This window comes from Agelaius phoeniceus, chromosome 4 (genome assembly GCF_051311805.1).
Source record: "Agelaius phoeniceus isolate bAgePho1 chromosome 4, bAgePho1.hap1, whole genome shotgun sequence".
Lineage (NCBI taxonomy): Eukaryota > Metazoa > Chordata > Aves > Passeriformes > Icteridae > Agelaius > Agelaius phoeniceus.
Window position 1 is genome coordinate 3,785,930 of NC_135268.1, and position 13,545 is coordinate 3,799,474.

Sequence of the window (13,545 nt, forward strand, 5' to 3'; positions counted from 1 at the left end):
AAACAATCCCTTCTCAGCAGCAGGGGCATTTGAACGAATAGATTTTGTAATTAAATGAGTGTAGAGGCAGACAAAGAAAGCTAAGAAATTTTCTTGTTTGGGCAAAGGAGTTATTCATGATAACTCCTTTGCATCAGGTAGTGGGTTCTGTCACTGCACAAGCCATTATGCAAACACTGTGGCTGCACTCAGTTATGGCACAGTGTTTTATTTATGACACATTCCCAAGCCATAATTCATTCCATAATTGTAATACATTTAATGTGCTACCTATGCAACTGTCTCGTGTAGCAGTGTTGTTATACAAAATCTATTTGTGTGTGTTTATTAGTTAGAGCTAACAATACTTTGAAGTCAGCAAAAATTATAGTAATTCCCATTGTTCATTGTCAAAATGTTTTGTTTGGGAGAGATTATTTCTTATCCAGCCTGCTTAGAAGTTCCATATGGTTTATTGATGTGAACAAAGCTCCTGGATTTTTTCATTGTCTGCCCACACCCTCCCTGGTTTGCTTGTAGTGGACGCACTAATACATATTGATCAAGGAATTAAGAATGTGGGCAACTGGATACATACCAGTTTTAAGGACAGTGTATGAAAATATAGTCCTGTAGCCCTGAAGAAAAATTGTTCAATATAAGGAGCAACTGCTTGAGGTAAAAATCTGATTATCCTTGATGCAAGAAGAGAGAGTGATTCTGAATGGTCTTGAGTTTCCAGTGTGGTAGTGAAGATGTAAAGATACTTTGAGCTGTGTTCACTTCTGCATTTTGTTCTGTTACTCTGAGCTTCTAATGCTCGTGGAGGATTTTTCCATCTCTTTCTGATTTATGTTGAGATGTTAGAGTAAGTTTAGAGAGAACTGAAAATGAAAAATTTGTGGCTCAGTGGCCTGACTGTAGAGAAAAAGGGAGGCATTCACCATGACTGTTTCTAAAGAAAAAGTTATAAACCTGCAGCAGAAAAGATGGTAGAAAGTTAGAGGTTTGAGGTTTGAAGAGGAGAAATGATAGAGAAAGAAAAAACTTCTTCAGTCGTACACCAGGAGATGTGAACCATGAGATGCATGGTGATGAGCCTTTTCCTCTGCTTTGTGGTTCTAATTAGCAGCTGCTTGCACAAGCAGGTGATGACTTTTTCTTTTCTTTCCCCATACTTTTGAAAGATGCTGTTATGACTTTTTCTAGGACAGATTGCACTGAAGCAGGACTGGTCCAGATACACAGAGTTTGCCTTGAAGTAATCCCGTGCCTGCACAAAGCTTGGGACACTTTACAAATTATACAGCTGCTGAGAGTTATGGGTATTTGTTACCCTCAGTATCCTGACCATGTAAAACCTAATTTTTCTGGCCATTAGGGGTTGCCAAGAGGGAAATGGCTTGGTAATTAGACTTGAAAGTGATGAATGAACTTGGGTCTGTGTAAATGCAGTGCAGACAGTCTGTTTGCTGAACTTCAGAAATCTCCGTGCTTTGGAAATGGGACATTGTTTATATAAGTAGGATTTTTAGGATTTTTCAGCAAGAGACATCCTTTTCTTGTTTTTCAGAAGCAAAGCATTTCCCCTTTAACTGCAAGTCTCTACAATGTAGGATGGGAAATGCTGCAGACTGCTGTGAAAGGCACTGATAAATGCTATTTTCCAAGGGGAAGGAAAAAAAAGGCAGACAAGGGACAAAATCAGTACTTTGCATTTGATGTGTGGAGGCCAAAAGTTGGTAGATGAATATTGCTAACCTTTTTAGAGGATAGAAGTGACAAAGTGAAGGGACTTTGGTACCAATCCCCTGAAACCACAGTATGATGATGCTTTTTTTGGGAAAATATGTTATCCTGTATGGTGAGGGAAGGATAGATAGATAGATTCCTAAGCCACAATTTAAAATAGTCAGAACCACTGAAAGACACACTGTTTTCACTTCAGGTATTAAAATCTTTGCAGTCTCAAGTTCTGAGGCTCTTGGGCTTTTAGAAGAACCTGTGAGGAACAGCAGCTTCTCTTTTGTAATGTACCACCTCTGCCTTTAAACAGGGATAGTGATAAATCTTCTCTTTTTAAACCAAGATATCTTTCTGGGATATTTTAGCTCATATTTATTTATCCTCTGCCCTTGAACTTGTCATTGTATTTTAGTGCCTGTGCAGATTCCCTGATGCAATGGGCAGTGTATGTCACTGAAGGAGCTCAGTGTGTTGCATCCAGTAATGAAACCACAGGCTGAATTCTGTGGGGATGCAGCAAAAGGGAGAAGTTTTTGGCAGAAATCCACCTTGTACAGGCTAAATAGCAGTACTGAAGCTGGAGGAAGTATTGTCCTCCTGATATTTCTCATGCAAAGCCAGAAGAACATGAGCAAAGCATACCTGGAAGATAGGGAGTTTGCCCCCGCCATGGTTGTTATGAGGGACCCAGTTCTTGTTCAGCTCAGACAAAGAACTTTGTGTTTCTGGCCTCTGTTGGCACTGGTGTCCCAGAACTGGGGGACATCAGCTGATTCCCTGCAACATCTGAGCCATGTTTGCACATGATGGAGAATTGAAGCATTCAAAACTTTCGTGACTGCTGTATGAATTCTTTAAAGTTTTGCAATTTGGTCTCCAAACAAATATTGTCTGGGGAAAAAAGCTGCATGCCTAGTGCCAGCTTTTTTCTTTAGGCCTAGCAAGCACTGGTGAAAGAAGAAAGTTTTGAAACAATTTTATTTTACAGTAAAGCTTGTAATTGGTTTTGGAAGAGCAGTTCTAACAAATTACTCATAGCTCATGTGTGCATACAGCAAATGTCTGCAGTCTCTTTAATTTTAAAGTAATCTTGTTAGTGCTTTTGGCTATCAAGAATCGTTTATCATAATGAGATTTTGAATCTGTGTTTCTTCCTTTTTGTTTACAGACCCCAATAATTTGTAACTTCCCAACCTACATTATAACTTGGGTATTTGAAGTCAATAGAGACTTTCATTAACATCAGTGAAAGCAGGACTGGATCCATATCCCCTTTTCTTGAAGTCATCATTTTAATGATAGGCAGGAGGAACATAATTGTAACTAAAATTTATGAACAGTGAACCTATTATACATAAATATTGTTGTAATGAAATTAAATCCAGTCTAGTTAGTTACTTCTAGGTCTCAAATACTTACAGCCTAAACTGTGCTTGCTTGCCTGGCAGACGTGATTGATTACAGATTTAAACTTGATTAACTTCCAGGAATGCACAGAGGAGAAATGCTGAGAAAAACAGAATGAAAGGAAGTGGGAAATATACTGTGCATCAGGTGTGTGCTGGGTTTGGGGTTGTTTTTTTATTTTGTTTCATTGCTTTTTTTTTAAGGCAATATCAGTGTTAGCAGAATAGGAGAACTCATGATGTTAGCATCCTTCCTGTCAGGCAGGCAGTGCCTGGGCAAGCTGCAGGTGTGGTCTAATGCCAGTCTTCCATGGATGTGCATCTGGAATTACCTCCAAGCAGATGGAAATGGTGATGGATCCCCACCTAGGCACTCAAGCATTTGGAGATGTGCTTGGGGAAAGCCCTCTGGAAGAAAGCCTGTTGATTCCAGACCTGTCTCAAGCTGGCTGCTTTCCTCCTTTTCTCTCTTTTCGCTGTGTTTCATTTTTCTGGGCCTACTTCATTAACTTTTGGAAGCTGCAATAATGAGACTTTTAGGTGAGTGGAAGAGGCTGCTTACACAACCGTGAAGGACAATTAGGCTGTGTCTGCAGCTGCCTGCAGGCCATTTGTTTCATAGTCACCTGCTGACAGCTGAGCATTGTTTCCTGTTTTCACAAAGCTCATCATCTTTTTAGGAAAGCTTACTTGCAAGCTGGAGACCACTCAAGGAGTACTTGGAATTCTTTTATTTTTCTGTGCTCTTCTAATGCCTTGCAAACCAAATTACATGAACTGCATTTAATTGGTGAATCGACAGTTGGCAAAACATCATTTTGGTACGGAGGTGACAATGAAGATAAATATTCTACCTAGACTGAATTTCCCAGACTTGGCTTAGGTTTCCTCTGGGTATTTTCCTTCTGTGGTACTTGAATTTTGTGCTTGAGAAGACAGGGAAGATATGAAACAATATGGTGGGTAGTAGTTGATACAGTTGGTGCGTACAGGATCCAAGAGCATCTAATTGTAAGGTGCTGATGGAGGGAGGGGTTTAGGATCATCTTCTTGCAGGGTTTTCCTGATCACACAGGCAGGATAGTTCCCTCCCATAGGGAATTTTTCTTGTCTGAGGACTGAAGGGGCTTGTGTACTCGTGTGTTTTGGGGTTTTTTGGTTTTTTTTCCAATGAATACTGAAGCCTTAAGTGACAATATTTAAGATTTCCAGGCTGCGTATTGTTCTTAGGCTTTTTAAAAACATCCAAGCCTGTAGCATCTGTAGTGGTCTTAATAATGATTGTTGAAGTTGTACCATTCACAGAAATAAGTTTGGCCCAGTGTTTTAATATTGAACAAGCCTGCTTTTCCTGACTGGCATGCCAGTGTCCATTCTGCTGGACAAAGTGCCCCAGTGATGGAATTTTTGCACAAAATCTAATATCAGGGACCATCCTGCAGTTATTGTCTTTCTGGTAATGCTATTGGAGTAGAGAATTTTTTTATTTTTCAAGTGCTGAGGAAAACCTTAACCTGCCAGAGGCGTGTTTCAGCCAGGTTGGTGAGGGAGAGCAGTAGAAGCGTGTGACAGTTAATTAGGATGGCGGCAGCCGGATGGAAAAGCCGGGCTTGGCAGGTGCTCCTTGCTGACAGGTTCCCCCTGAGCAGCCCCCACACAAATGTCAGACTCAATAAAAATCCTTCGGGCTGTGCGAGTGGGAGTCTTCTGGCAGGGTGCTTCTGTATTTCAGGAACCTTTTCCGTATTTCAGGAACCTTTTACCTCGGTAGTTCACAGAGAGGTGGAGAGTCCTGCCAGCAGGGTCTATTTCAACCTGTTCACATTTTTTTGATCCCGAGCGTTTTGTCATGTCAATGAGTTTTACATTTGTTTTGATAGGAAATTATTTCCAGAGGTTTCAGTGAAAGGGTTATTTGAGATGATACCACGTCCACAAGTATTTTTAAAACCTATAAATTTTGATTGTGATTGCAATTCTTTTGTTTGAGGGGGAAAAATAATAAAGCCAGGTTTTATCCATGTGTAAATCTTGCCTGATGGGATGCTTTGGAGGGGAAGGTGGGCTGGACTCCCTTGTCACAAAACCTGCATTGTAGATTTCAGCTTTGTGGGGATTAATCCATCTGCAGTAATTTATCCTGGATACTTCTCCTGAGGTCAGTCTCTGACCTCGCAGCTCTGCCTGAGGTAGGGTCAGCTGTGCAGGAGAGGGGTCCTCCCAGACTTCCTCCTGCTTTTGCACCTTCACAGTTGCTGTGATATTAACAGCTCTCAAAATGTTACTGTGTCAAGATTTCCTGCATTTCCACGCCTACAGTTTAGCAGAGTAATTAAATTAAGGTCCTGATTCTAAAGCCAAGGTGTTTTGACAGGCTTCAGTGCCGTTGAAGTCAATGGTGGGATGGAGAGTCACTTGTTCTCCTTTATGAGATTTAAGTGGTGGTGGAGACTTAAATACATTTTTCAGTGAAAATGACATCTGGTGTTGGGAAGGCAGTGAAATGAGTATTTTTTCAGAAGTGCTCTAGATGGTCAGATGATGCAAATGTATGTTTGCTTTAGTTCACAGTGGTGATGCTTACCAAATTTCATCTTGGGGTGAAACCGCAGTGACTGCATTCTCAGACTGCTTTTAGTTTTCAAATATTAAAAAATCTGTTAGAAAAAGGGTGGGGAGGGGGAAAGGAAATTAAATAAGTAAAATGTACAAAACAAGAAGTTGCTGTCAAAAAAATGCCTAGAGCAGGAAGGGTAACATTTAAATGTGATTTCATACATCTGGTTATGTCTGGAAACAAAATCTTCTTGGCTTGAAGATCTGTATAAGCTAGTGAACTGTATGTACTCCTTGGTGCAGTGATAGGATCGGGCTGTGGTTGCTTTTATATCCCCTGGAAGAAGTATGAAAGTAGTTTAAGGTGTCCAGGGGGAAATTTCAGTGCCCACTGATACATGAATCCAGCTGGCTTGAATGGTCATTGGATATAGCCAGAGGAGATAGAAATAAAAGCTGTGGAGGGCCCTCTCCTGCTATATTGATTTTGGAGCTGGTGCTCCTGATCCATCAGGACAAAGGCAGAATTAATTCAGATTAATTGTGAGTCTTTGGTAAACTGTAGAATACATGGTTTATTCTGCCAAAATATGTATTTGGAATGCCTTTAGCCAAAGTAAAATACCAAGAACAGGTTTGTCTTTCATATTCAGTGTGGATAGTCTTACCTGACAGGCTTCAGGAATCTTCTCTGGTGGTCAAGCTGAGTGCCTGTGCAGGAGTGCACACGTGCTGTGTCTGAGACTGGTGGGACACTTGCAGGATTAGCTGGAAGACCACATAGAGGAGGATTTCTGTCTCTAACTGCTGTAATGACCTTCTCTACCTTTAAAAACTTCATCGAGGACTGGAAATAAAGTGTGGTTGGCAAAAAATTAAAACAACACATAGCCTAATGTATTTCATTACAGCAGCACCAGCAGCTCTCAGGCAGGCTCCTCTTTGCTCACACATTTTTTATTTCAGAGGTATTTCTGGTTGGGGCACAGCTCCTGGTGCACACAGCCGTGCACACACATGGCCCTGCATGGATTATGTGAGGGGCTTAGCTCTGGCTGCCTAGATTTGCAGGCAGCGTGTTGACAGGAAATGAGTTTGTACCAGGACGTGCCTTTGGAGGACCATTTCCAGGCAGTTGTGAGGATGACATCAACGTGTGGAGGTCAGCTGGAGGCAGGGGAGGGGGGCCATGGCAGCCCCTTGGCTGCAGGTTGGTTTTGGTAGTGCCTCCGTGGGACTGGAGGGTTAATCATGGTTTGTTGGCAGCCTTAATGAACGTTGCCCGTGTTCATTTGGAAGCCTGCTGGGAAAGCATGGCAGAATGGAAAATCACATCCTTGCCTGTCACCCCTGGACAGCCCCGGAGCTCACCGTGGCTCTGAGGCAGCTGCCAGCAGCTGGGGAAGAGATCTCTCCCTGTGCCTGCCTGGGATTTTGATAGGGTGTCCTGTTCAGCCAAATGCTAATTTATGGTAGGCCGTGCTGAAATGGTGGGATAGCTTAATCAACTATGTAAATAAAAGCACTGACATCAGAAATCCGTGGTGTCATAGGAACCGGGCACTTCTTCACTTCATTATTGGTATTTTTCGCATGCATGGACTTTAAAATTGTTTAATTCACTTTTAAGTGGTAATAATAAACCCCTAATAATGTCCTAGAAGCCCTGCTATTGTTTGAGCTGTGTTATACCATGAGTGATTGCCTAACTGCAGTTTTTCTGATGATGCCCTAATTGCATGGAAGTCTTTGCAAAGTGCATTTCCCTGTTGGGATTTTCCTTAGAATAAACACTTCTTTAATGTGTTGTGGGTTTTGGTTTTTTTTTTTTTTTAAGTCAGAAGCTTGTAAGGGAAATGTTTATATTGGGGGAAGATGTAATATCCGTTCTAGCCACCTCTCTCTAAAACTAAATTTTTCTTTCTTTTTTTTTTAAGGAAAAAAAGTTTAGCATCTCCTCCAAAGTCTTCTAGCTTCAGATCATCTCAAATAACATTAACATTTTTGTCCCAGTTTTACAATTATTTTTACTTTTGCTCAGCATTTTCTTTTGCTCAGTCTGTTGGGTATAAAGTGGAGTAAAATTGAAACTCATGCAAGATGGGAGGCCTGGATCCCTACTGAGACTAGCTAATGTTACAAAGTTGATTTTAATTTCCTTTAAGCTGTGTGTCTTTCCAAAAGCATTTGCTATCCATGTCCAACACCTGAAGTGTTTTATCACACTCAGCCCCTCTATAAGTCAGTGGGACTCTGACCCATAGGTACATTAGAAATACTCAAATATGGCTGGGGAATTTCCAGTGTGGCTGCAGAAACTCCAGAATCTGACAACCAGGTAACCCAAGTCCCTTCTCTAATATCTCTTAGCAACCTAAATATTTTACTCTCTTAGCCAACATTTATTATAGCTCCTTTAAGGTGTTTTCCAGACTGGGTGTGATAAGTTCACTGTTGTGCTCTGGAAAATTGCAGAACTGGTTGTAGGATAGGAAAGTTAGGGGATTTATTTGGAGCTGTACAACAGTGATGGAGCCATGACTGTTGCTTTGGCTCTGGAACATCACTGTGGTGGCAGTGCTGCAGCAATATATGTGTATAATAACTGTAAAACTGTATTTGTGCACTCTCTGTCTGGAAATAATTGGAGCACTTATATTTTAGTACATTTAATATTTTTATTTTTTGGAAAATTAAAACAGGATGATCGTATGGCACTCCTGTGTGTGTAGATGCCTGTTTATCTGTCTAAGCCTTAAATAGAACTTTTGGAAAAGGACTTTCAAAAAATTTGAGATGAAAAAATTATCTTGATCCTGGTCTTGTTTTAAGTATCAGACTTCTTTTTGCTTCTTAGTTTATAGGGATCCAGAAGAACTGGAGAGATTAATTTTTTTAAAATTGAATTGAAAAGAGCCTATTTAAGGGTAGAGAAGTAAAACCTTCCCTGTGCAGCAGAAGAGGGAATAGCCCTGGAAGAGCAGTCCCATTGGTGAAAGATGATGGAGGTGTGTGCCTGCCATCCACAGGGGAAGGCTGTGTGGAAAACAGTGAGGTTTTGGTGTGTGCCAAGAGAAGGATTCCCAGTTTCTGGCAAAGGAGGATAAAATTCACATTTTTGGTACAATCTCCTGCTGCTGTCCCTAGCCTGCTTCAGTTTCCCTGCCCCTTCTCAGCAGATGGAATACTTTATGCTTGTCTGCTTAGGTTTTTCATATATTGGTGATTTTAAAATTGGAGTTTTCAGGTTTTTTTAGTGTTGGGTTTTTTCCCTGGTATCTGGAAAACAAACTGAGTTAAAGGACTGACAATGCAATTATGAGGCAGCTGGTCAACACTCAATTTATTCTCACATGATGGAGAGAATAGAAAAATGTAGAGCAACTCTGCAAAACACATAACTGCCTCATTTTTTATGTTGCATAGGGTGGTGTAAGCTCTCACTTGGATGGTGCTAAAAAATAGGTTTGTCTGACTAGTAAAGAAGCGGCTTGAATTCAGTTTTCTTAAAAATGTTTATTCCAGATACCCACATTGTGCTAAATTCTTTACAACCTCCATAGCAGGGCAATAAGTAAAAAAAAAAAAAAAACCACCCCAAATCTCACCCCAATTCAGCAAATTGCTTTGCTGAATACCAAGATAACCTATGGAACTCAAATTCTCTGATTTGGTTTTACTCACTTCTTATCACTGTTTCCATTTCAGAGGGTGAAGGTGAAAATAAATATTGTATCTTTTCCTTTCTCCTATTTCTAGGAAGGCAAGGATAATGCTTTGACATTTTATTTTTTCTGTAAATCAGCTCTTCAGGTGCTGGGAATGTAGCAGACCGTGTCTTGGCTCAGTTGCTGACGGAAATGGATGGGATAGAACAGCTGAAGGACGTGACAATCCTGGCAGCTACAAACAGACCAGACATGATAGACAAGGTACAAATAGATGCACTGTTTATATCCTGTTCCTCTTGAAAATACCAGATTTTGGTATAGTTCCATCCTCTTCCTCTCCAAACTGCTGTCTGATCTACTTAATGATGAAGAGTAGAAGTTTGGAAATGAAGACAAGGCAGAGCCATGGTTCATGTTCCTCACTTTTTTCCCCCCTCTCTACAGAATTTTTAACAGAAAAAAAGTTTTATGGTAGCCTTAAATATCTATTTCCTAGAAGAAGCTTTCCTTAAGCCAAGCTCATTGAACTAGTGCAGCAACATTTCTGTCAAAGTGCTGCTGTGGTTTTTGCTTCTGTTGTGTTTGTTTATGCAGGAGTTTGCTGGAGTTTGTTGGTTTCATTAGTTACTTCCTTTCAAGGATTAAGTGTCTCAGCAATTCAGTTACCAACTGTAAACAGGGAAATTTCTCCTCAAATCCCACAGCAGCTCTGCTGGTGTGACAAGAACATTTCAAGTTTGTAAAATCTGGAGGGTTGTAACACTTACTGCAGAAAGCATCCAAGCACAAACCCAACCCAGCAGCCCTCTAGAAAATTCACTTTAAAACAGTTTACCACTGTGGTGTCTTCTCACAGCTAAGTGCAGTAGATGGATCAGTCTGAAGTGATTTCCTTTAAGATATGATTTGTAGTATTGGTAAGATTCTTTATTCCACAGCTTTTTGCCTTCACAACATTATTGAATTTGATGACACGTTAATGAATTAAGTTTATCTTTTTTAGGGTTTCTTCTAAGTTTCTTCAATCTCACATTCTAAGCTGTTTTTGGAATAGTCTTTTCTGTTTTCCTTGGAGCGTTCAGACATAAAATACATGTGAAATGTATGTGTTTAAGATGTGGTTTGTATGCACATGAAGTCTTGAGAAACAACATTGCATTTTGGCTGCAGAACACAGCCTCTTCCCTTCTGAACTGAAGGAAGACACACAGCTGATGAAGACCTGACAAATGCTTCCTCAGAGCTGACTTGTACATTTAGCTGTGAACCTGCCATGGCAAAGCAGAGCTAGCAAAGAGTTTTCAGTAAATGGTAATAAAACTCATCAGTGAAAAGTGTGCTTGTGCAAGATTGAAACTTTTAAGATTTCACTTTTGTCAAATTGATTTGTGCAGGCACACAGTTTATGGTAATTGGGGGTGGGGCTGCAGCTGAGCTTCATCCCTAATTGGCTACAGGTGTGAGCAGCAGGTGAGCAGCATTGAAGGTAAGGAGTGCCCAGGGGCACTGACCAAGCACCAAAGGGAGCAGAGGGCACACAGGTGCAGGGCATCAACAGGAGGGGATAAAAGGTTGGGCTAAAGACCAAGAAGGGCAGATGCTTGCAGCCTTCTGGAGCAGTGTGGTGTTACTCTGTGTGGGCTGAAGCCTTCTGATACTCTATGGTGACACTCTGTGTATTGTGGCCATCTCAGCTGTGATGTGTGCTGTGACAGGTTTGGAGGTTTTTTTGGTAAGTGTTTTTTGGGGTAAGACTAAGCTGAATTTGAAAACATTCTGGTTGTTGAACAGCAGGGAAATTTCTTTTGGTGTCAGTTAAACATTCTACTGTGTTGTCTCCATCACCACGTGGAAGTTGAGTTCTGTGTCCTCCTCCCTTTCACTGGATTTCTCCTGGGCACATGGTGAACACTGGTTTTACATATATTAGGTTTTATTTGAAATACTGGCAATATTGGAACAGAACTACCATGAGTTAAGGGTGCCACCCTGCAACACAGAGGACCTTTGGATAGAACCTAAGTTACTGTGTATTGTACCTACATCAGTCCAGATGTAAATCCAGACCTCTTAGCCTGGGAATGAAACTTTTCATTTTCATATGATGCATAAAAATGTAATGTATTCTGTACATATGAATTTTATGGGAGTAGTGAACTTTTAAGAATGAACAACACAGTTCTGTTATGCAGACCAGACAGGCTATACCATCCCACTGTCTTCTCCTGGGTCCATGCAATATTTGCAGTGCATGAGTTGTACTTTTTCCCTTCCCTGGGAGAAAGAAGATGATACCAGAAAGCATTTGTGCTTCACTAATGGGAAATCTTTCAGTAGGGATTTTAGTTTACTCTGTAATTGGTGATCCCTTTGAGAAGGTAAGAATTTGTTAAATTAATATTTTATATGGAAATAGTTATGTGTGTCAAAAAGTGAATGTCCTGTTTGTATAGGTAGGTATAGTGATTATATAGTAATTTTTGAGGGGTATGACTTTTACATATGGTATTAAAGTGCAATGCAGTTTCTGTTCTCTATTTCCAAGGGCTGGGAAAATGTCTGCAATGCTTTTTTGTGACTTTTCTTCAGTTTTCAAATCAAGAAATGCTTGAGGAATGTGTGTTTCTAAGGTTTCTATGCCTGCAAAATTGGTAACAATCCATCCAGCATTTTAATTTATGTGCCTCCTGCTTAACTGACAATGATGTGATGATTAATCTTTTGTAATTTGCAAACAGCACGTGGGGATATCAAATGTAAGGGTATTCCCCAGAGCCTAGTGCAGACTTCATTATCCCTGCAAACACTACAGTGCATTGCTTTTGGAGAGTGAATAGATTTCAATCAGACTTTATACAAAGTTCTGTGTAATGGGAAACTTGTTTGGGCTTGTCATGGATGCCTATTAATAACTTATTTCTCCAAGGTGTCATGATTGTATTGAAATAATACTGCATCCTAAAGTTGTGTCTCGTGTTTGTGTCTCAGCTACTTTACGTCTCATTCATGTGATGCTGGGGAGAATTTGGAATAGTTTCTATTTTCTGTAAGAATACAAACCCAGCACGTACTGTTTTCAGCCATGTATGGTACAGAAAGTGATTTCTCTTGAAAGGCAAATATTCTGGAACAAGATGTTCTGAACATTCTTTGAAAGTGATACAGAAACAAAACACTCTGAGTCAGTAATAATAGTAAAATCTTTCCTTTTCTTCTTCATTCTATAAGCGGAATTGATGAGCAATAACTGGAAAAACTGCCTTTTGGTTTTGGTGACTTACCCACTCAGGAGTGATTTTTCATGCCTAAAATATGTAGCAATAACTTTATGGAGCTGCTTATGATTCAAAGCCTGTTTGTGTTTTCCTATGCATCAGTTGTCCTAATGAGAGATCACTCATCCCCACATAAAATTTTTTGAACCCTGTGTGTAAATTGCTCAGCTTGAAGTGAAATGTTCTGTCCAGATGTACATGTGGACAAGTTTTCAGGTGTGGTGTGACAGATTTCCATGGCAGAAAACCTGTACCAACTCATCAGGGATTTGTGTGCCCTGTTTTGCCTTTTCTCAGTGGAACCTGTGGAACTTTTTTTTTAGTGCTGGGCTTACTTCTGGTCTAAAAAGGGTGAATTGGTATCATTACCTACCCATGCAGATATCTTTTTTCCCCCCTCTTAAACAACATTTCAAACTCCATTAGCAAGGCTACATAGGGAAAAAAGGGAGACTGTCAGATCCCCAGGGACCTCTGTGGATGTTTTAGCACAGGAAGCAATATGCACGTTGGTTTTCCCTCCTGCTGGGTCACATTTGAATGTCAAACACTTTAGCTGTGATGTAAAACACGAGGTGAGGCACTGAGTGAAGGGATGGCCCGTGGTACAGGGTGACATCCTGGTGCTCCTGACAGCTTCACTTCTCCTTATCTTGGGGTGCAGAAAAGAGTATCCTCAAATATGCTATTTGCATAAGAATGACAGGATGTGATGGGACAAATGAAGATTAATGGGAGGCTGTGCTGTCAGCATTGCCCATTGTCTCCAGATTGATGATGGTCTGGATTTTGTCTGCATTCATGGGCTTCAGTGTAGTTGAAACTGGAAGCTGTCCTGGTACCAGAATACTGAAGAGCTGAAGCTTTGCAAACGCATTGTTAGCACAGGAGGGCAGTGCTTGGCTCCCCATT

At 40.6% G+C, this 13,545-nt stretch overlaps 1 protein-coding gene across 1 annotated transcript in view; it reads left to right on the forward strand.

Annotated features, from left to right (window-relative positions):
- AFG2A (AAA ATPase AFG2A) overlaps nt 1-13,545 on the forward strand; it is a 161,546-nt gene that overhangs the window by 38,836 nt on the left and 109,165 nt on the right. Inside the window, 1 exon segment of the mRNA XM_077176741.1 lies at nt 9,493-9,619. Coding sequence (XP_077032856.1) covers nt 9,493-9,619 — 127 coding nt within the window.